General features: G+C 40.8%; 2 protein-coding genes across 5 annotated transcripts in view; both read left to right on the top strand.

Annotated features, from left to right (window-relative positions):
• LOC127461960 (ras-related protein Rab-10-like) overlaps window positions 1–22397 on the top strand; it is a 60385-nt gene that overhangs the window by 17564 nt on the left and 20424 nt on the right. Inside the window, exons 4-5 of one of the 4 annotated variants that reach the window (XM_051770211.1) lie at window positions 3121–3222; window positions 12341–12755. In XM_051770211.1, the coding sequence (XP_051626171.1) occupies window positions 3121–3222; window positions 12341–12415 (177 nt within the window). In that variant the 3' untranslated portion in view covers window positions 12416–12755. Of the gene's footprint in view, window positions 1–3120; window positions 3223–3583; window positions 6026–12340; window positions 12756–22397 lie in introns of those variants that run through there. The other 3 variants (XM_051770178.1, XM_051770189.1, XM_051770200.1) reach the window with 3 other exon arrangements.
• The window catches only part of GAREM1 (GRB2 associated regulator of MAPK1 subtype 1), a 99303-nt gene continuing 96338 nt past the window's right edge, over window positions 19433–22397 (top strand). Inside the window, exon 1 of the mRNA XM_051769673.1 lies at window positions 19433–19878. Within this exon, the coding sequence (XP_051625633.1) occupies window positions 19758–19878 (121 nt within the window). The 5' untranslated portion in view covers window positions 19433–19757. The remainder of the gene's footprint in view (window positions 19879–22397) is intronic.

Genomic DNA, 22397 nt, shown 5'->3' with positions numbered 1-22397 from the left:
TTGGAAGCGGTATTAGCATTATTTTGTTACTGTAACACTGACTCTCCAAACTGTTCTCAAGGATATTATAAAATAAAATTGCCCAATAGTATAATTCTGATAGGTTTGTAAATGTATTTAGATATTTCATTTATGGATCTACTCAAGATATTCCTAAAGGAGAAAAAAAGTAGTTCTTTGAATGTGCCTTTCCAGTTTCTTTATGAGAGGGAGTAGCCAGATCTGTGTTCATGTTTCCAACTGCTTTAACACTGGACTGGTAGGGTTTTTTCCATCTAGTTACATTTTTAGAAGACTTGCTTGCCACAGAACTTACCGCTATGCAGGGTGAATTGAAATGATGCATACATTAATCTTCTTTGACCAATATTGTGCACATATAGAGAAAAATGCAGGTGCATTGATAGATGTAGTAGACAATGTAGTAATATGATACAGAGAAGACTGAAGTTTTTTGCTTTGATTTGATTTGATTTTTCTTTTGCATTGGTCTTCAGAGATAGAGCTTGCAGGTCTATTTGTGGTCTGTTTGTCTTAGGCCTCTGCAGGTACTGGCATGGTTTGGAAAGGAGCCAGGTCAGCCAGCAGTGGGAAAGCTTTGGATTAGAAACTGCTTGGGAAAGTTGGACGCATCCATAGACATGATGAAGTTTATCCAGTTGTGCCAAAAGACCTGTCAGTCAACTCTGAAAAAACGTGGTGGTTGGAAGAGATCCCTTTTGACTAGAAAGATGCTGGCATGACATGAATCTCTTAAAAAGGACAAGGAAGGGGCTTCAGGGAGCTCTAGTCAGTCAGCCTTGCTTCAGTCATGTGGTTCAACATCTTTATCAGTGATCTTGCTGATGATAGATGGAGATTTGCATGTAGCATTAGATTAAGGGGTGTGATTGGCAGATCAAATGGGAGAACAGCAATTCTGTAGGACCTTGATAAACTTCAGAAGTGGGCCAACAGAAACATCATTAAATTCATGAAGTGCAAAGATTTGCACCTGTGATGGAATAATCCCAGGCATGATTTACTGCTGCAAAGGACTCAAGTTTCTCTGAACATCAGCTTGAATATAAGTCAGCAGTGCTCCCTTATGGCTTTAAAGCATGCTGGGTGACATTAGAAGGATAGTGGATAGTAGATCTGGGGGGATTATTACCCCCCTTAATTGGTACTGCCAAGGCTACATGGAATATTGTGCCCAGCTTTGGCTCTCCCATCTCAAGAAGGATGTTGAGAAACTGCAGATGGTCCAGCACACAGGTACAAAGGTGTTTGGGGCCCAGTAGCAGTAATCCATGAGGAGAACTGGGGGAGGTGGGTAAAGAGGAGGCTAAGGAGCAGGTACTGGTCTACAGCAATTGAAGTGTAGCTAGAGAAATGACAGAAAAGACTCTTCTCAGCAGAGACAGACAATAAACCAAGGAGCAACAGACACAAGACCTGGCTTGGGAGGTTCAGGCTGGAGACGAGGAGAACCAGTTGCGCTAAAAGGGTGATGTAGCTATGGAAGAGGGTCCCATAAAGGTTATAGAATGCCTATCATTGGTGGATTTCAAGACTTGGGTAGGCAAAGCCATGGCTAACCCCATTTCAAGTGAGGTTACCTTTAAAAATGATTTCTGTGATTCCATGACTAAAATGTAGGGGGTTTGTGTTCATCAGAGTTTGTACGTAGGTAACCCTCTAGAAATCTGGTACGTGATACAAGGAAAAGGGAGTATTTAATTAGTTTCTGTGTACTTTAGAAACTGCTAAGCAGTTTACTTTAGTAGCCCAGTATTTTTTACTGCTCGTATTTTTCTTTATGAACCATTATGCATCATTGTTTTGTATTGACACTCATGAATAGCTAAATGATCTTAATTTTCTGTAACAAGTTGCTGCAGTACTGAAAATAGTTCACAGCAGTAAGCTAGAGACTCAGAATCCCTTATGAAGCAGTCTGTCTAAAGAAACAGTCTAGATCTCATCTTTATTTACAGAATTACATTTTCTTGTAGCACTTTATAAAGGAAACCAATTACCTCACTTTTTTTCCTACCTTTAATATAATCTTTGTTATATTTTGACTAAAACTTACGAAGTCTGATTCTTTTATCTGTATCTTCGTGCCTGATTTTGGAATTTTTGTAAAGCACTGATTTGTTATTTCTGGAGCTCATTGAAAGCAAACAGAACTGCCAACATTAGACTTTTTATCCTAATGGAGACCCTTCCAAATAAATCATTAGCTGTTCAGTAATAACAGGATTTTCCATACATTATAAGAAGTAGGGTATTTTCTTTGCCCGATATCATCTTTTCCAGATGTGTACCAAGAAGAGATGCATTACAATGGGAATAAATAGACTCTTCCACTATTTTTGACATATTTATTCCCACTTTGGCCCCCTCCCTTGGGAGGCAATGATGCAACTGTGTTGTCTTTTTGTCCATGTATTTAACTGTATAAATTGGGAAAAGTTTAGGACTCTAAAAAACTATTGTTTTTGTTGTGTTGGGTTTCTTTCTTCATGCCAGCGTAGCTCTAAGCTATCAATAAGGGAAATACACTGGAAATGAGAGAACACAAGTAAATTAAATAGAACCAACTAATATAAAGTCTATGCTACCCTTGTAAGTATTTTCTCTTTGCCTATTACCATAATATATTTTTTCCACATGTATCTTTTTTTTACTTGCCTGTTATTTCTGTGCTTCTCTTTGTCTGGCATAAAGGAACATCTCTTTCATATTTCGTCATGTCTCTTTTCCTACAGTTTTTGTCACATTTTTATCTATACCTTTCTGTGGGCACTCCATTCGTTTTCTCTAAATAATTGCCTAGGAGACAGTTTGTTTTCCAAATGTATCAAAACATTGAGAACAGACCCACTGAAGTTTATTGTTGTTATTTACCAGTAGAGATAGGTTAAAAAAGCTGTTTTGAAAATGGAAAAAAATTTAAGAAGAATGAAACATTCTGAGGATGAATATAGAGTACTGAGCTAACGTGTTATTTAATCAGTGTTTATATAGCATGTTAGAAGTAGTCAGAACACTTCCATTTCTCTTGATACTAGTATTAGGAAGTGTTTTTTTTCCTGAAGACTGTTCATCCCATTGCCTACCTTTGTTTTTCAGATTGCTTGGGAATATGGAATACCGTTTTTTGAAACCAGTGCTAAAGATAATGTGAACATTGAGCATGCATTCTCACTCTTGACTAAGGAAATACTGGAAAAGGTAGGCTTCTTTTCTAAGTAGAAAGAATGGGAGATTTTTCTTGACAGATTGGGTAAACAAGGTTGTAAATACAGAACAGGTTTGGCAAAGCACAGCTAGTGCTTTTTTTTCTGTGTTATGGAGTTAATATTTCGAAGGGATCCTGTAGTTGCAGGTATACAGTGGAGGAATGTGGGGGAAAAGAATTGTGGGAGAAGAGAAAAACAATAGAGGGGAGCAGGTAAAATACAGTTCAGAGAGAAAATGAAAATTCAGGACAACTGCTTTTGTGTCTTTCTTTCCCATGCTTTTCTGTAAGGGAGTGGTTAACAGCTCTAGAGTAGTTCCACTCCTGTGCCAGCATGATTCCCTTTTCCTGTAGGTTTCTGCAGAATGTGCACACAGTGAAGATGCTGTATGCTGATGTAATCAGTGGACCTTTTATGTTCAGTAGTCAAATATTTTATACAAGGTTCATAGCTGTTTGTTTGGCTGATTTACACTAGTGCTTTTGAAGTTATGGTGACCAAAAGATTTGAGTTAATTAGTAGTGGAATCAATATTGTAGCTGTCAGAGTCAGCATCTCTAACTAACTCAAGTGCATTGGCTTAAAAGTCCTTATTCCTTGGAGTTGCAATACTTTTGTAGGACTGAATTGTTGTTCATTAGCTCTGAAAATGTTTTGCATTGTAATTTATTTTTAGACAGTAGAATATTATTTTAGACATTAATAGATGTTCTTCATGCAATGCATTATCATCGCCATTCATCACCAATATTAGTTATACAAAACTAACCTTCCATTCTGAATACTGTTGAAGTCATAATAAAGATAAATGAGCAAAATTACTGACAAAGTCACAAGTTGCAGTGTTTTGATTAAGTAGCCATAGGGGATGGTCAGAATAATAGCTCTGGGTTGGACTGCTTCTAAGTCAAGGTCCTGTTGTATTATATAACACAAGCTGCAGTTGGTTATTTTGGGGGAGAAAAAAGAAGAAAAAAAAATCTTTTGATTACTTTAGCATGAAAATGAAGCACAGCAACTTGATGGTCAAATATTGTTTAGAACAGGATAATAATGGCAGGTCCTTGAATAGTTGGACAAAAAGTCTCAAATAAGATAACTCTGATTTTGTTGTAAATTAAAAAGACATTGACTGCTGTAAATGGAGAATATATTGATATGTTAGTATGAAGCCTGAAAATACAAAACAGTAGCTATGATCATAATTACTTCAAAGACAAATATGTGTGAAGTGAGCATTTCTGCACAGTGCATTTGGGTAAGATCTAAGAATTCTCTCAGTGTGCAGAAATGGTGCTTGGTTATTTCTCACATTAAGATTGCCTGCACTTACTGTAGTGTAAGTGGAACTTGAGTATTCCTACTCATCTTCATGAAAATTCATGCAGTTTTTAGTGTGGACATAGCAAACAAATTCAGTCCACGTTGAAAATGTTATACTGCTGCATGGTTTTAATTAGAACTGCTTTGAACAGTTGTGTGCTCTGATTGCATATATGTGTGTTTGGGAATGAGAATTTGTCGAGTTTGTCTGTAGTAACAGTTCACCTTAGCTAGAAATGTTTGGAATCCTGATGGGGCATCACATACGTTACTTTGATGTATAATTTGCCATTTTTAGTGAAATGGATTTGTTGATATAAACAAGGACTCCTTTAGCCCAATTGGTTTTTCCATGGCCTAATAAGAGAGTTCGCAGTAAAAAAAAAAAATCTACCATAGAGTTTCATCATGGTTTTCAGGTTCGACAAAATAATTTGCCTGTTCACAAAACTGTGAAATCTGAATGTAGTACTTGAATTTTAACTTCCTCTAACTGATGAAATTTTGGAGAAGGGAAAATGCAGTGGGAAGTGTGACTAGTAGCTGTGAAAAATGACATGATAGGTGCCAGTCTGAGATCATTTTAATCATATATCCATTCTGTAGTGGTGAAATATGTACTTGCTGATTGTAAAAAGGAGATACAGCTTTGCATAGTGTTTTGGCCCAAGACACCTATATCTGATGGTATCAGGCTTCCCATGGTTCTGCAGTAGGACCACCTCTCCCAGACTGATGAGATGCTTCAGTGGAAGCATGTCATTGCTTTACCAGTCCCACAGAGGAAACTCCTTTTAAGGAACTTCCTAGAAAAGTCTATTATGGCCATGCTTTTGGGAAGTATGTGAAGGTCATTCAGAGGTAAGATAAATGGGCAGGGCTGACAGGCAGCAGACCATTTTCAGATACATTGCAGTAGATTGTATTAATCTGAGGAAATCTAGGATTTTTTTATATACACTCTTGCCTACCATTTACTACAGGCATTTCTTTATTAACCAAATGTACAGAAAACACCTCTGTAGATGGTGAAGATCAATGTCTAGAGTTACAGAGCTCATACAGAAGTACTAAGTGTCTTGATTCTTTTGAAATTTAGAACAAGCTGTTGTTCAGTGGAGGGCTGGGGGGAAAAAAAAACATATTAAAATGTGTCAGACATTTAAACAAAACAAAACAAAAGGCAAGTTTGTATCGCCACTATTTTGTGCTGCATTTTCCTATCTCTTCATTTGTAGTTTTTCTTGTAGTGAGTTTAAGGGAGAGAAGAGACTTCTGTATCCCAGCAATTCAGATAACTAAAGTACTGCTTGACGTTTCAGATACCATCTCAGCCATTCTATGCTTAGGCTCAGTCCTACAACTCTAATTTACATGGGTAGTCTCACTAAAACCATCAGATGTTATTTGAGAGTTTACATTGGTAACAGCTAAGGAGTCATGCCATATTTCTGAGAACTCACAATTTTCAAAGTAATTTAATTTTAACTTCCTCTGACTGATGAATTTTTGGAGAAGGGCTGATTTGATTGTATTTGAAAGGCTGCAGTGGAAAGAGATGTTAATGACAGATTATTCCAGAATATTGCTTAGACATGTTGACAAATAACAACAGTATTTTATTTATTCACAATTCTTATAAGTCTCAGATATGCCTAAACCTGTTCAGTAATAGATGACAGCTGTTCTTTGACAATGCTTCTGGTTGCCAGTGAACTATTTGTACTTGCGAGTCAGTCCTCAAGAAACAACCAAAACCAAAAAAATACCTCCCAGAATGCATTTAGCATTTGCATTTTTGTGTTGTTTGGTGTCATGGCTGACAAGCAGTACTTTTCTCAACTACATTTAAAAAGAAATATTACAAACCTTTGTATTTATGTCTTTGTGTGGGTGGTTGTTGGTGTTTTTCTAAAATAGGAGCAAGGAGGGAACTGTATTAAAAAAAAAAGGAAAAAAAGTACAAGGTTTTCACCTTTTTCTGAAGACTGCCATAAGACTTAACCAAAACTTAAGTTCTGCCTATCTCCTAAACTGACTACTAAGATTATTTTAATCATATTAAATAAACATATATCTGCTGAGTAGAGAACAGTGAAAATCCATTTAAGACCTTGCCCTGTGCTGTTGAGAGCAACATTTAATGTTTAACAGCTGGATGTCATTTGAGATGAACATTCTGAAATAGCAGGCCTCAATTCTACCCTTCCTTTGTTTCTTTACCTTTCTTTCCTATGGCAACAGATTTTTGAAATTACACTGTGTGTCCCATGCCTTTGCTCCTAAAGTACCTTTGTAACTGGTTAACTGATTTTAAACAAATTTGACAGGTCAAATTAAAAGATAATTAAGCTCCTGAGGAGTTCTTGAAAATAAGGTGAGAGGGAGAGTACTCTGCAAAAGGAAAGTCTCCAGCATGAGGTCATACAGTGTTGGACAGAGACCACTCTATAGAGAGACTGAAAAATGCTTCAACCAACCATTCCAGCTGGAACTTGCATCATAGATATCAAATTTAATTCACATCAAGACCCAAATCCATAGGAAATCGGATTTCATTATTGCTGAGGTTCATGGAATTGTTAGTTTGTCTAAAAAATCCCTGTGTCTCCAGCAGTGCATACTCAGTGTTTCTTTATTATCCTCAGTCATGCATGGAGCCCCAGGCTTTGTTTGACCTTTATTTATCTTGTACTGACCACAGAATATTAATTCCTTCGAGAGGGTTTTCATAATGCTTGTAATGCTGTACTTTAGATCTATTTTAGATTTTTATCTCCATAACCTTCTTAGTAACATTAGGTAGTATATTCAGCTTTGCACACTTGGGAACCAAGGTTCAGAGATTAAAGCGAAGAGGATAAATGGTGCCAACTCAGTGTTGGTGCAATGTAAGGCATAATTTAAGTACACTATCTTATTTAATTAAAAAAAAAAAAGTCTGTTCTGGACATTGAATGAGCTAGATATTCTTCTGGAAACAGTAGCATATAATTAGGTTATGTAAATCAAAACTTAATCACAATGTCTGAGTGTACAGGATGAGATTCATCTTGATGTGCAACCTTAGCCAGCTAAAATTTGCATGACTGGTCTGGTTGTCTGGAATCATCTCTACAAAATGGAAAGAGATGAGTCTTTTTAGGATAAAATTTTGTTCTGGAGGTGTCTTTCTTTTTCCCTTGATTATAGGGAGTTCCATATCTCAGCCTATATGGTTTCATGTGATTCAAATTAAATAAATTGAACTCCAGGAGACCAAAAGAATGGTACAGACTTGACTCGCTTCTGGCAGTTACTGCTTCTGCAGGATCTTGGTTTTGAAGACGTACTGCTCTCTTAAATAGGGTTGTTGATGTGCAACTATACTAAACCTTACCTAGATGATTTGTAGGGTTGAGGAACCTTACAGGAGGACCAAGGCTGTCTTCTCAAGTTTGTGAAATAACTAAGTGCAGTATAACATTGTTACAGTCTATCTGGTATTAACAGAAGAGGGAGATAGAGCCCCACACTTTGCCAGTGGGTTGGATGTTTTAGACATGATGGAATAGCAGGTTTTGGGAGCAAGGCCTTCATCAACATTTCTTGAGGAATGTATTCAGCAGCAGTTAGATCCTGGTCCTGTCCCTATTCCCACAGAGATTGCCTTCCCTGTTAATATATCCTTAGCTCTTGCTTAATACTGCTTGTGCCATGTCCTGCCCATTGCTGTTGTGAGAAGACTGTCTTGCATTTTGAACAAGTAATTTGAATTACAGAATATAGGGAATGCACGGAAAGCATCAGGACTGTTCATAACTGAGCTTCCTCTACTGACAGTTCAGTAACAAAAGTGACGTGGACTTGGTTGCATCAAGTTCTCTGCCATGGTTTGTCAGTCTTTGTCAGCTATCATTGTTAAATATAAACAAAATGATTGCAGTGATTAAGGAGGATCATTCTGTCGTTAGAATAAAAATCCTCAAAATTTAAAGAATGTATAAATAGGAACCTCAGTTACAGTTCCTTCTGCTTGTTTCTCCAAAGCTGCTAGTTTTTCAGCAAGCACTCCAAGCCTGACTTCGATTGGGGACTTGATAGAGTAAAATCCTGTCATTCTTCTAAACCCACAGTGAGCCTCACCTCTGAAATAACTAAACCAGCATCAAAATACCAAGAACTGGTGCTTGAGTAGGTGAATCATCTGAGTTTGTATGGCACAGTTGATCTGAGTACTTTTTGCAGCAGGGAATGTTCAGCTGATCTTAACGAAGATTTACTCCATTAGAAGCCTTTCAAAGAGTTCATCTTTTCTTTTTGTTACATTTCCCTTTGTCTACCACCTTAGCTTTCTTTCTCTGATTTAAAAAAAAAATGGAATCTTAGCCATCTCATCACAATTCCTGTGTCTAGGTATCTGTTCTATGCCAATGATACAAACTCTGCTTAGAGCTGGGGAGGAGAGACAGCCGGGAGGGGAGACAGCAGGAAGCATAAAACTGGCTTGAACAGATGCCTCTTTGTTAGGTGAGACATGTCTGGTGTGCTATTTAACAGGAAAAACTAGTATTTGATAGCAGGAAGTTTCAACATCTTACTAAAATCACTGCAGGGTGGAGCAGCATCTCTGTCTGTGGAGGTATTTTCAAAACTCCACTTTGCTCAAGATGCCGAAGTGGAAACTCAAGCTTCTTGGTACCATTTTGCTTCTTCTCATCTTTTCACATCTCTTTTGCTGTTTGTCTGCTGACTTGTCAGGCAGTGAGTTACAACACGCTGAGCTGAAATGTGAGCTGGAAGTGTTAGTGTTCATGGAGCCTTGGAGGAGGAATGCTGCCTGCCTTGTTCCCAGAGGTGGGAGAGATTTGCATAACTCCCTGCTGTAATTTCAGGAGAGGGGGTGCCCCACCTCTTCCAAGGCTTGGCTGAAGTTGAGCACTACCTGGGATTGCCCAAATCTGATCGTTGCTTCAGCACTTTATGCAGGACTCCTCATATCTCTTTAGATTATGAATGTGGACTGTTAAAATCTGTACAGCACATTTGCTTAAATGAATCCCAGGCCCTCATTTGCTTCACAAAGATCCTGTATGGAACAATCTTACCAGTCTTACCAAACTGAAGTGATTAAGAATCCTCAAATTTACATTTTAAAATTTCAAAATGGATTTCAAAATGGCTCTTCTTTATTTGTAGAGTGGTGGTTCTTGTCTTTCTGTGCTGGCTAGTCTGTTGATAAACTATCAGATAATGATCTTACAGATTATAAGAACCATTGCATTATCATTATGCTTCACCATTCTTAATTACTTACAGTACTGAGGATCTGTGCTAAGGATACATGAACAGCTTACTTGCCACCCAGAAGTACTATTAAATAGTAAAATATTTGCAAATAAGCATATTCAATGTTTAAGGAACATGTAAGTTTCTCCCCTTTCACTGAAAGCATGAAGTTTGATCCTGAAGTATAGCCTGCAACATCTTGAATTACCTGTTTCCTCTAAAGTTAAGTAAGTGAAATCTGAATTCTGAAAATGTTCAAACAGGGATTTTTCTAGAACTCTTTTAAACTACTTAAACTGATTTTGTTTTCTCAGGAAAAAGCATGAGTGAGACAAAACTTTTTTAGTTTATGTCCACAATAATCAATGCTTAATGTTATTTCTTGTTCTCAAATAAATGAATTTAAACTTCTTACTGTACCATTTTCTTCCAAAGTTTTCCCTTCAGAATCTTATCTGTAAACCAGCATGGTATCTTGTTCCTTGAGATGGCAAGGTTATATTTGTGTACTTTGGATTCTGCCTTGCTCCCTCTTTCAAAAAGGTCTTCATACTTTATATTTACTGTCTATGCTTGCAGACTATCAAATACTGTCTCTGCCTAATGTTAATACAAATGTTAATAGCTAATGCCTTTACTTGAGTACCTTACGCAACTGTGCAAAAAGTTAAAATTTATCAGAAGTTATAAATCAGTGTGTTGGTATTTGTGTGAATTCTCAAGGGTAATAAAAATGTTATGTCTCTTGGTCCTTATCACTCAAAAAATAAAAATAATTTAAAAAACCCAAACAAAAGAACCAAGTAAAAGTGCACATGCTGCGTTTCTTCATTATTTGACTAATGACAAGAAATTCCTAAAATCAGTAAGTCACAGTCTTCTAGTACCCTACAGTCAGAACAATATTTGCTAATAATTTTACTGACGACAGCTTCGGCATCCATCCTGAGGTTTAGACTCTACAATATGTTTTCTGCCCTCAGCTCCTGCCTCTGTCCATCACTTCTGATCCCTTCCCAGGTTCATCTTTTCTCCCAGCACCTTGCACTGTGGAAGCCTCCCTGGTTCTCTGCAGCCCCAGGGAGGATCAAGCTCAGCCCCTCTCTTTGTGGGGACGGCCCTGGCACAGGGCAGCCAGCACTCTGGAAGAGCTGAAACTATGGCTGCAGAAGGAAAAAAGGAAACAAATTTCATGTGCCCACTCCAGAATTTTAGGCAGCGATAAATATGCCCAGCCAAAAAGGCATCAGGCTTATTTGTAGCATAGGGGAACTTTTTATTTTGCCCTCATTCTGATTCACCTGAGTAATTTTAGATGAACTCTTCTGGATGTAGTCAATGTTCAACTACCCTGTGACATTGTATGTGTAAGTTTTCAATTCTGAATCGTGATTAGCATTGTTCATGATGACTTTTTTCCCTTTTCCTTTCTTTTTTCTTGTGCTTTGAATTTCATGAATTCCATCTTAGATAGCTGTTGTCTCTGGAAGCTTTTCTTTATTGTCAGAAATTGTTGTTTATGGCTGTTGGGTTTGGGTTGAGATGAATGTGGTGAATCCAGTGGTTGCACTTACTTCTCTGTGTATCATTACATACTTGGTAAACCTTCCAAGACACAGGCAGGAGAATGGCAAGTAGAGAAGTTAGGATTTTTTGTTTCCTTGGCATGTGACAATATTCTCTATGTCTTTGTGCCCTCGTTCAGGGTTCAGTGTTACAGTTTCAGAGTACAGGATTGCGACATGTATTTGTACTGTATTGCACAACTGGGTTTGATTGTTTCTCTGGTCAACACTAATTATCTAGTAGAGTTTATTGCTGAAAGGAAGAGTCCTGGTTTTCATGATCTTTATTTTTGTTATAATCTGCTTTTGCAATCAGTACATAAATGTTTTACAAGGGTGGAGTGCTATTTTGATAGTTTATCATGATAAAAACTGAACTGTTTCCATTTGGAGGTATTGGTAGTTATTAAATAGAGGCTAGAAAACAGAGAATTTTAGTGAATTTCACAAAACAAGTTAAAGTCCTTTCTAACAGTTAATAGCCTGTGCCTTTTTTGAGTGGGTACTGATACTCTGTATTTTCCCGTTCCTTTTAACTGGGCTTTTGCACCCCATGCTCAATACTTCAAGGATTAATGCACTTAACTGAAACTACTAAAAATTGGTGTAGTCAACAGGAGAATGTGCTCTTATAAACAGTTCATGTGAGAAAAGATTTTCAGGATAGCATGGTTTGTAGTGTCTCCTCAAAAGACACTTTCTATCATCTATCACCTTCAGAGTTAGGAGAGATGTTTGAGGCAGCTAAAGAATGTAAAGATGCCAAATTGGGACTTGCATGGGCTTCAGTTTCCATTTAATTTGTTAGAAAACTGCACTCTTATAATTAAATATTCAAAGACAAATATATCTAGTGACTTTACCAAATATTTTACATTAAAATACGTGAAAAAGCAAGCTTTTCAACTGTTGTGTTCTAGTTATCTTAATTGTTTGCTTATGTTTGTTTTACAGAAATCCTGTGTATTGTATGACTTAGATGTTGTGACTCTAAATGAAAGTAAGAAGAGAACCTGCTGTGCATTCTGAAATATTGTTTCATGATCCATTTTCTCTTCAGAAAATATTAAGTGTTGCAAAGGCACACACAAGATTTTAAAAGCGAGCCTGTAATCCCAAAACACAGTGTTCAGGCATCCTTTGTATTACACAGACTTTGTTGCCAAATGTTTTTATATGTTTATATTATATTTTCATATTTTTAATGTGAAGATAAAACAGTTATCTGATATTGGAATGCATCACAGGATGACTGTGTTTGCATACAAATGTTTGCAGAAATGTAATGTAAGTGTACAAATTTTCTCTTATTAAAAAAAAAATTACCTTGACTTTTTTTTTCTGTGTTATTTATACCAGATTTGTAATGTAATGAACATTGACATCACCATCACACGGGTAACCTTCCGATATATGAAATCATATGACATCTCTTTAAGCACCTGATATTTACTGCCATCTCCTAAGATAATTCTATGGAAATTTTTGGCTTTTGTTTCTTTTGCATCTATTTCAGAAACATATGTGTTACTTCAATAACCTTGAATAGGCAGGCTGCAAAGGTGAGGGCTGAGAAAAAAGAATAAACCATATACAAGACTGGTGTCATAGAATGGTTTGGGTTGAAAGGGAGCTTAAAAATCATCTAGTTCCAACTCCCCTGCCATGAGCAGGGATGCCTTCAACTAGGGTATGTTGCTGAACCTTCCTAAGAAGGCAGAAAACAGAGAACAACACAATCCTGTAATACACATCCTGTAATAATCATCTTTCTCATATGAAGTTGTATAATTCTTTAAAATAATTCGTGCAGGTATTAGCAGCATACCTGTATTTTCAAATGTTCATTTTGTCACAGATGATTGCTATATAAGGGTTTGTTTGATATTGTGACATATTCATGTTATTTTCTTAAACTATAAATAGATTATACTCATACATTGTATGAGTATAATGATTCTGCTCATTTAATCTGCATTATACTGGTATGTAATAGCTTTAATTTCAGTGGAGGATATTAGATTTAATTTTAAAAAAATTAAATGAGGGCAGAATCATGTTGCTGGTTACTTTTTGTTTAATCAGAGGTAAAGAGAGCACAAATCAAACTTGCAGGACACAAAATGAAAGGACAGATAGGGAAATCTGAAGAATTGTGGTGACTATATTGTCATTTTTGGGGGGGTGGTTTGTGTGAATGAATAACACTATGCAAAATTCTGTCTTGAGCTATCCCAGCGTATCCAAAATAACTAGCTCCACTGGCTTACTGTTCTGGAATGTCACTGCACTCCTGAAATATGCCTGCTTCTTTTTTGGGGGGCTGTTTGCAGATTGTCATAATATCGATTTATTATTAGAGTTGGTATTGAGACAGGGAGCTCTAGTGGAAAATGCTTTCTGAAGCACATGGGACTGAATTTGAGCGTACTGCCAGGTTTGTGTGCCACTAGCCCAGTTATGTGCTTGCAGAAAGGGTGCGAAAGGATGGGAAGGGCTACATATTTACAGGTGCTCCTGACTACTCACCATGGGCAGTCACTTAAGCCAGCGTTTATTGCAAAATCTGAAAACAAGGAACAAAGGATAATCCCTGCCTTCGTTACAGCCATAGCAGAGGAAGGAAATAGTGCTGGAAGGGATTTTGAGAGGCTGTTTAGGTCCTCATCATATCTCAGCCTCTGATCAGCTGCCCCTGCTGTACTGCAGGAACATGGTTAGAGACTTGGAGCGATAGAGATTTCAGAGTGGCTACTGTCCTTACTTAGCTGGCTTGGCAGGCACGAAATCTATTACCTAACCAGTACACAAGGAAAGTAGGTTCTCCCTTTTGCCTTCCCTTCCCTTCCCAAGCCTTCCCTTCCCAAACCTAACCTTCCCTCCCAAACTTTCCCTTCCCAAACTTTCCTCCTCCTCTGTATAGATCAAATTCTGCAGTTTTGCCTTTCTGCTATGGATCTCTGATGAACTTTTAGCTGTCCTGAACTTGCAGAAATTTAGCTACTAGTTCTCTGAGTTTGTCTCCGTTAAATTCCTCCTCCTTTTCCTAACAATGAAAATAGATAAAAAAGGGCTAGACTGATTTGTAATTTTGATTTCTTCTCTTTGTAACTAATGAGAATTTCAACTACAGGAATTTCTTCTTGCAGTGTTTTCTACTTCTTGTGGCTTAGGCATGATCCAGTTACTGGTGCACCTTACTGAGATGCAAATATTCAGGTTTCTCCTAACACTCCAGGTACCATGAGTGTTCTCCTTTTTGCATCTCCTGGAGCAAAACAACTGCCTTTTTCTAAGCATATGCATTGTGGATTACATTCAGAGGAACACGCAACTGGGGGAAAACCGCCACTCTCACTAGGAGCAGAAAACCTCCTGCCAAACTGGGACATGCTGTGTTTAAAGGCATTCTCAAACTAGAAATAAGGATGTAAGTTGAGAGTATTGTCTTCATTTAGTTCTCTAAAAAGCTGGCTGGATGACAGTGTTGCACAAATTCCCACAGATGGAATTTTTAGCTTCAATAAAGGTTAAATAAGGGATTTGACTGAAAAAAGGAGGACACCTCTTACAGTGAAACGGAAGATAAAAGCTGAATGCTCACACCAGACCCTCAGATATCTTTATAATACCTTGCATGAGCGAAGATTGCCTAGATTTTGCCAGTAATACAGGAATAGAGTTCTTTTTCAAAACATGAGATGTACAGATATTAACTGTGTCAAATGCATTGTTCTCTTTCCCCTTCCCCCTTTCCCTCAGGATCCCCCTGGATCTGTGGACTGAGGCCAGTTGTATGAGGCCCAATGAGGAGAAGTGCCAGGTCTTGATCTTTGGTCACAACAACCCCCTGCAGCACTACAGGCTTGGGGGAAGAGTGGCTGAAAAGTGGCCCTTCAGAAAAGGACCTGGCAGTGCTGGTCAACAGCAGCTGAACATGAGCCAGCAGTGTGTCCAGGTAGCCAAGAAGGCCAATGGCATCCTGGCCTGTATCAGCAATAGTGTGGCCAGAAAGACTCAGACCACCAAGTCACCCTGTACTCGACACTGGTGAGGCCACACCTCAAGTACTGTGTCCAGTTTTGCACCCCTCACTCCAAGAAAGACATTGAGGTGCTGGAGTACGTCCACAGAACAGAGCTGGTGAAGGGTCTAGAGGGTGCATCCTGTGAGAAGTGGCTGAGGGAGCTGGGGTTCCTTAGCCTGGAGAAAAGGAGGCTCAGGGGTGACCTTATCCCTCTCTACAACTACCTGAAAGGAGATTGTAGCAAAATGGGAGTCAGTCTTTTTTACCAGGCAACTAGCAACAGGAGAAGAAGACATGGTCTCAAGCTGTGCCAGGGGAGGTTGAGGTTGGACATCAGGAAGAATTTCTTCATGGAAAGGATTGTTAAGCATTGGAATGGGCTGCCCAGGGAAGGTGGTGGAGTCACTAGCCCGGGAAGTGTTCAAGAAAAGATTGGACACGGCACTCTGTGCTGTGGTTTACTTGGCATGGTAGAGTTCAGTCAAAGGCTGACTTGAATGATCTTGGAGGTCTTTCCCAGCCTTAATGATTCTATGATTCAGAGAAAGTTAGAGATTTAGGACCTGCTTCTGAAGTGATCGCTGCATCTTCTGTTATATCCCATTGGACTTGTAAATATTTATGAAAATCAGGCCTATAAAGGCAAATCACATGTAGGAAGAAGGAATGCAAATTCATAGGGTTTTTTTAAAGAAATACGAACTATTATAGCCTCACATGAAACTTACTGTATAAAGCTCAGTTTTATTTGATGTGTGCATACTGCATTGTAAAGCATGTTCCCAGATACATAACTAAAATCAGTTTGTAGTTCTTTTTCAGATGTTAGCATTGGCAGTGGAATAAATATATACTAGAGATTTTACAGCCTGCTGCATAAATGTGTTGTGAAATCAACATGAAAGTCAATTCAAAATGCATTTAAGAATAATTTCAGGAATTATTCTGAGTCCCTCTGCCACTGCTTATGGTTTTATGGAATGAATTTGCTGTTGATTCATAAATAGTGTCTCTGAACACCACCTGAAAAGTACATGCAGAAGAACTAAGGTGTTGTATAACTGAGGCCCTGACCCTAAGGTGGACCTGCTCACAGCGATTCCTCTCCGGGTCTGGTGGCTTTGTTAGCATTTTGCACCAGTAGGAGACTGGTAAGAGATCACACTCAGGGACTAAGGCATTGCTAGACATCAGAGAAATTTTTATCTCTAAAGTGTTAATTACACATAAGGTGCAGTTAAAACAAGAAATCTTCTGAGGCTCATATGTGCTGATGATTTGAATGGCGTGTATGTAATATTAGAATGTATTTCAAGAAGACAGAGCTCTAGTACAGTTAGGACACATAACAAGGTCACTCTAAGAGTAAGAGCAAGATATTTAAATATTAGTAAGCTTTATGATATCTCTGCCGGAAAACAGCTGAATGAAATTCAGATAACATCTAGAAGTTAAATTTTTTTTAAAATGCACCTTGTTCCAGTAAAAAGGCTAAGAGTGGGCTGGATTTCCACTGGTTGGAGAGAACACAAACACTTTTATAGGAAGACAGACTTAAAAGCCATAGGACTTCTAGTACCATCTAAAGAATGAAAAAAATCTTTCAAGAAAAATCAGCAGTGACTATTTCTGTGCAAAAGATGCTTTTCTTCCCAGATAGCAGAAGTGCGTGATGTCCGAGAGAAGCATATGCTGTGAGATGGTATCGGTATCTACCCTGGAATTAATGGTACCCAAGATAGTGTTTAAGAACAATTCTTGCAAGACTAGTGCTTCAAGTCCTGGTGAATCCCAGTCTGACCTGATCTACTTTGCCTTACGCAGTGCACCTGGTAACCTCGTCAAACCTGAACGAGTTAAACCCATGCTTTTGCTTTCCATATTTTAGCAATAGTGCTGTTAGCAATAGTGCTGGAGTTTGCTGATGACACAAAGCTGGGAGGAGTGGCCGATACCCCAGAGTGCTGTGCAGCCCTTCTGAAGGACCTTGGCAGGTGGGAGGGAAGGGCAGAGAGGAACTGTCTGAAATTCAACAAAGGCGAATGGAGGGTCCTGCCCCTGGGGAAGAATAACCCCTTGCACCAGCACAGACTGTGGGCCAACTCGTTGGAAAGCAGCTCTGTGGAGAAGACCTAGAGGTCCTGGTGGACAACAAGCTGTCCGTGAGCCAGCAGAGCCCTTGTGGCCAAGGAGGTGAATGGTATCCTGGGGTGCATTAAGGAGAGCATTGCCAACAGGTTGAGGGAGGTTGATCCCACCCCTCTACTCATCCCTAGTGAGGCCACTTCTGGAGTGCTAAGTTATGGGCTCCTCAGTAAAAGAGAGGCATGGAGCTCCTGGAGCAGTTCCAGCAGAGGGCTTCAAAGATGATTAAGAGACTGGAGCATAAAGACTGAGGGAGCTGAGCCTGTTCAGCCTTGAGAAGAGACAACTGAGAAGGGACCTCATCAATGTATACAAGTATCTGAAGAGAGGGTGTCAAGAAGATGGAGCCAGGCTCTTTTCAGTGTTGCCAAGCAGTAGGGCAAAGAGGCAACAGGCAAAAACTGATGCACAGGAAGTTCCACCTCAGTATAAGGAAGAAATTCTTTACTGTGTGGGGACCAAGCACTGGAACAGGTTGCCCAGAGAGGTTGTGGAGTCTCCCTCACTGATTCAAGAACTGACTGGACACAATCCTGTGCAATGTGCTCTGGGATGACCGTGCCTGAACAGGGAGGTTGTACCAGACGACCCCTGTGCTCTCTTCTAACTTTACCCATTCCGTGATTCTGTGCATTACTTTGCACTTCCGTAGCTTAATTCACTGAAGTTTTTGGTGAACTTTGTAAAAGGGAAACTACTTTAAAAAGAAGTGTATTTTCAAAGCTAAATTTTTGAAAATTGTTAAAGCTAACTATTCTGGTAGGTAGGATCTAACAGCAGCATGACTGAGTGTAGAGAATGAAGGTTTTTCATAATGCTGGGAAAACCCAGTGTCCAACTGTATAGCTAAAGCATGGACCCACAGCAGGATGAGGTTCAAACCAACCCAGATCCACTTAAGGCAAGATAACTTGGGTTTTCTGTAATCTTCAGTGCTGACTGGCTACCACAGTCTCTGTTTCATCATGGAGACCGTGGATAAATTCCCAGTCTCTGCAGCAGAGCAGAACAAGAGCGTATCTGTCTCAGCCCTCCTTGTGCTGGCAGTGCTGTGGCACAAGCAGTGACAAAGGCACGCAGCAGTGTCTGGCCCTTCGTCCAGGGCCTGAGGAAGGGCAAGTGGCAGGAGGGCTCTTTGTACCGCAGTTCTTCCCTGAGCTCTGACATCCCTGATGATCTCAAAGATAGATACTGCAGAAGATGGAGTCTGGAGAGAGATGCTGGCTGTGGATGTTGTCAGTCGTTTTACTAATCACTGCAAGGCACTTTTATGTTTCTACTCAACAGTACAGCCTTAAATGTAGCCAAGTTTACTGCAGTAAAATAAACAGTTTTGACACAGAACTGAACAAAATAAACTTAAGCACAGTACAGTTGTAACCACACAGGAGTTAGCTTTTCTGGTTTAATTTCCCAGAGTTTCTGCAGTCTGGCAGTCTGGAGATCAAAATGCATTAAAAAAGGATAACATTAAATATCTTGTGAAGATCATATAAGCCTTCATCACACAAGCCACTTTGAAGAGAGAACGAGTAGTTGATTACACATTTTCCCATGGTCTGCAGACCTTTGAATACGCAATATATGCAATACTTGCATGTGCTGTAACAGTGACTTCTGTGCACTGCTCTGTATACATGAATTCACACGGGCGTGCACGATTCGCAGGTGAAAACCAAAGGATGCATAGTGGGAGTGCGGGCTGCACGTCGGGCGAGCGGTCGGAGGGTGGAGTGAGAGGGACAGGCAGTGCGGCTCCGGCGCTCGGTGTCTCCCGCCGGGCGGGCGGGCAGCCCGGCACTTTCCTTTTCGGCGGGGAGGAGCGGCAGCTGCGCAGGCGTTGCTCGCACCCTGTTGATTAGTCAGTGCTGGGATGGCGCTTCCTGGGCCAGGCGCGGCGGCGGCGGCGGGCGGCCCCAGCCGCTCCCGGGGGGCGGCGGGAGCAGCAGCAGCAGCCGCGCAGGCAGCACCAGCCGCCGCCGCAGCGGCAGCGGGCGCCCGGCGGGCCTCCCTCTCTGCCTAGCCCCGCGTGTCCCGGGGCGGCTGGCGCTCAGCGAGCCGGGCTCTCTCCCTCCCTCCCTCCCTGCGTTCTTGCTCCGCCGCCCTCCCGGCTGGCAGCCGCCCCCCCCCCCGGGTGGGAGCACCCCGCCGGCGCTGCCTGTCTGGCTGCTCCCTCCCCTCCCTTCCCGGGCCGGGAAGATGGACCCCGGCCCGCCCCTGGGCTGCAGCCTCAAGGACGTGAAGTGGAGCGCGGTGGCCGTGCCCCTGGACCGGCTCGTCAGCACCTACCGGCTGCCCCAGATCGCCCGGCTGGACAGCGGTGCGTGGGGCGGGGAGCGGGGCCGGGCGGGCGGCGGGGTCACTCCCGGGGCGGGCTGCCCGACCCCCTCCCGGGGGCACCCCTTCTCCTCCCGCAGCTCCCGGGAGTGCTCCCGTGCGGTCCTTGAACTTGGCATCTGCCGTCACCGCGTCTCGGTGGTGCGAGGCTTCGGCTTGCGTCGGAATCCGTGCGTTGCTTTGCATTAAAATACCTGGGTAACATACCCCCCTCTGTGTGTAGGGGAGCTCACTGGAGCCTGTGTGCTGTCAGATGCCTGCCCTACTGAGAGGGGTCCTCACAGTTCCAAATTAAGCCTAGAAGGGCATTTTCAGCACTGGAGACACCGTGTTGCGATGAAGTGATGCTACAAGGCCAAATAAAAAGGGATATTAAGTAGCCAAGTGGGCTAAATTCCAAGTGTTACACTGCCCTGAGAAAGCCACGGACCTGTAGGAAGGGGAGTAACGTAAGAAGCCGTTACAGTCTCCAGATAACTTTTTTTGTTACAGTTCACTTGGGTCTCACCTGTGGTTTCCAAGTCTGCGGCTTTTTGTTTATTCCAGGAAATAAGAAACAAGCCTGACAGAACAGCTATGACAGCAGCATTTTACTTTTCCTAGATCCATGTCTTAGAAAGTAATGTGTCTGCACAGAGAATTAGGGAAAGAGGAGAAAAATTTTATGAAGGCTCAGACAGCTGCTTTGTAATAATGTGTATGTGCATTGCATGGTAGCTCCATGAAAACTATCCAACTCTCTAAAGGAATGCAGAAGATAACTCACAAATTGGGAAAAATTTCCAGGCTTTTTAATTCATTAGCTTGTGAACTCACCATGTACTAATGCAATGTAATAGAGCGGTTCTTGATTTATCAAGTTTTGTATTGAATTGAAAAGTTAAAAATGAGCACAGGCATCATCCTCTGTTACTCCCCATATGCAGGTCAAGACTAGGACTGGTTTATTACTTAACTGCAGTGTCCATAATCCAGTGATGATTTTTGACTTTGTCCTTTGATTATGCAGTACCTTTTCCTTTCACTTGTAGTGCTTCCTCAGAGCTGGCACTCTGAGAGCAGGTTAAAGAAAAGCTTTTTGCTTTTTTAACTGCATCTGCCTGTTTTTCATGCTGTCAAAGGTATGTTGTCCTGTGAGAATGGCAAAGCTGGTATGTTAAGGGGTTCCTCGTGGTAATACCTTCTGTCACTAGACACTGCTAAGATGGCCTCCAGTTACTGCACTTAAGGCTGTCAATTTACTTGAGGTTCCTGGCAGTGATTCAGGCTTTAACAGGATGTATATATTGATGACTTATTAATTTCCTTCTCTGTGTCTCATACTTCCCAATCTCCCCATTCCTATTGTCTTGCTTCGTTGGAAGGGACCTGAAAGAGCTTCGTAGGTGGAGAAAGTTTATGGATTTTGAAGCAAGCAATTTTTAAATTTTTTTTTGTGGGGGGGAGGGGTCTTGGTTTGGACCTGGTGATGGGAATATTCCATATTGTCGGGGAGATGAAGATGGTGCGGATTTGGGGCAAAAGCTTTTTTTATCCCGTATGCTACACTTCGAGCATATGCACAGGCAAGTGGATGTAGACAGACCTGAGCTCTTTTGTCCGTGCCCTCAGATGGCCAGACAGGAGGCAGATGTTGGTATAGGTGTCCTGCAAGTAGTGGTTCAACCCCACACTAAGCCTTACCAGGAGGCAGGCTCAACTATAGCTCTGTGTGAAGGGCTTTAGCTTGGAGCTGGTTGAGGTCTGGCCAGTTGAGTGGCTCTTGAGTCTTGTTTTACCTACTCATGTAGATGTACTTTTAACTTCTGGGACTGCAGACGGCAGACAAATCAATATTTTATAAAGAACACAGACGCCATGGTCTTGGTGATATGAAGAGAACACTTTTCCTTTTTCCACAGGAGATTGTCTTTCAGTAAGAGAAAGCAACCATGAATCAGTGCATAGTCTTCTCAAGGAGGAAAGTTAGGAATGTTCAATGTTTGTGGAATTGACTGGAGCACGGGCAGTCGATGGATGGTTGCTCTGCATCCCTGTCCTTGTCTTGCAAAGTTAACAAGTGGAGCTCTGTCAGAGAATTTTTTGGTGCAACACTGAAAAAAATAAATGCAGAGTTGAATCCAAATGTGGGTCATCCAATGCTTAGGAACTTTAAGGCTACCTCTGTTAACAAAGTAGCTCTTGTGCCGGTTTTATCAGGGTGCAGCTCTTGTCTCTGGGTCAGGGTTCATTTACACAGGAATGGCCTTGTCTCCTCTTTAGATGCTGAATTTCTCTCCAGATCAGTGGAAACTGCCTGTGTTTTATGCTGTTGGAAGTCAAACCACCTGTAGATGTCTGTCTTCAGTCACCTTTTGATTCTGTGGTTGGTCTCTGTCTGTAGCAGTAAGTTGTTTCTAGGCTGGTTGTTTCAGTTATGATGAGGTTTTGTGAAAGCCAGAATTTGTTTCTTCTGTTGAATCAGGATGTAGGAGAGGATTGTAGAGCTGGAGTCATATTTTC

Source organism: Manacus candei, unplaced genomic scaffold (assembly GCF_025592945.1).
Source record: "Manacus candei isolate 608988 ecotype Guabito, Panama unplaced genomic scaffold, ASM2559294v1 h1tg000008l, whole genome shotgun sequence".
Lineage (NCBI taxonomy): Eukaryota > Metazoa > Chordata > Aves > Passeriformes > Pipridae > Manacus > Manacus candei.
The sequence above is the reverse complement of the archived record's forward strand: the minus strand, read 5'-3'. Positions and strand labels throughout refer to the sequence as shown.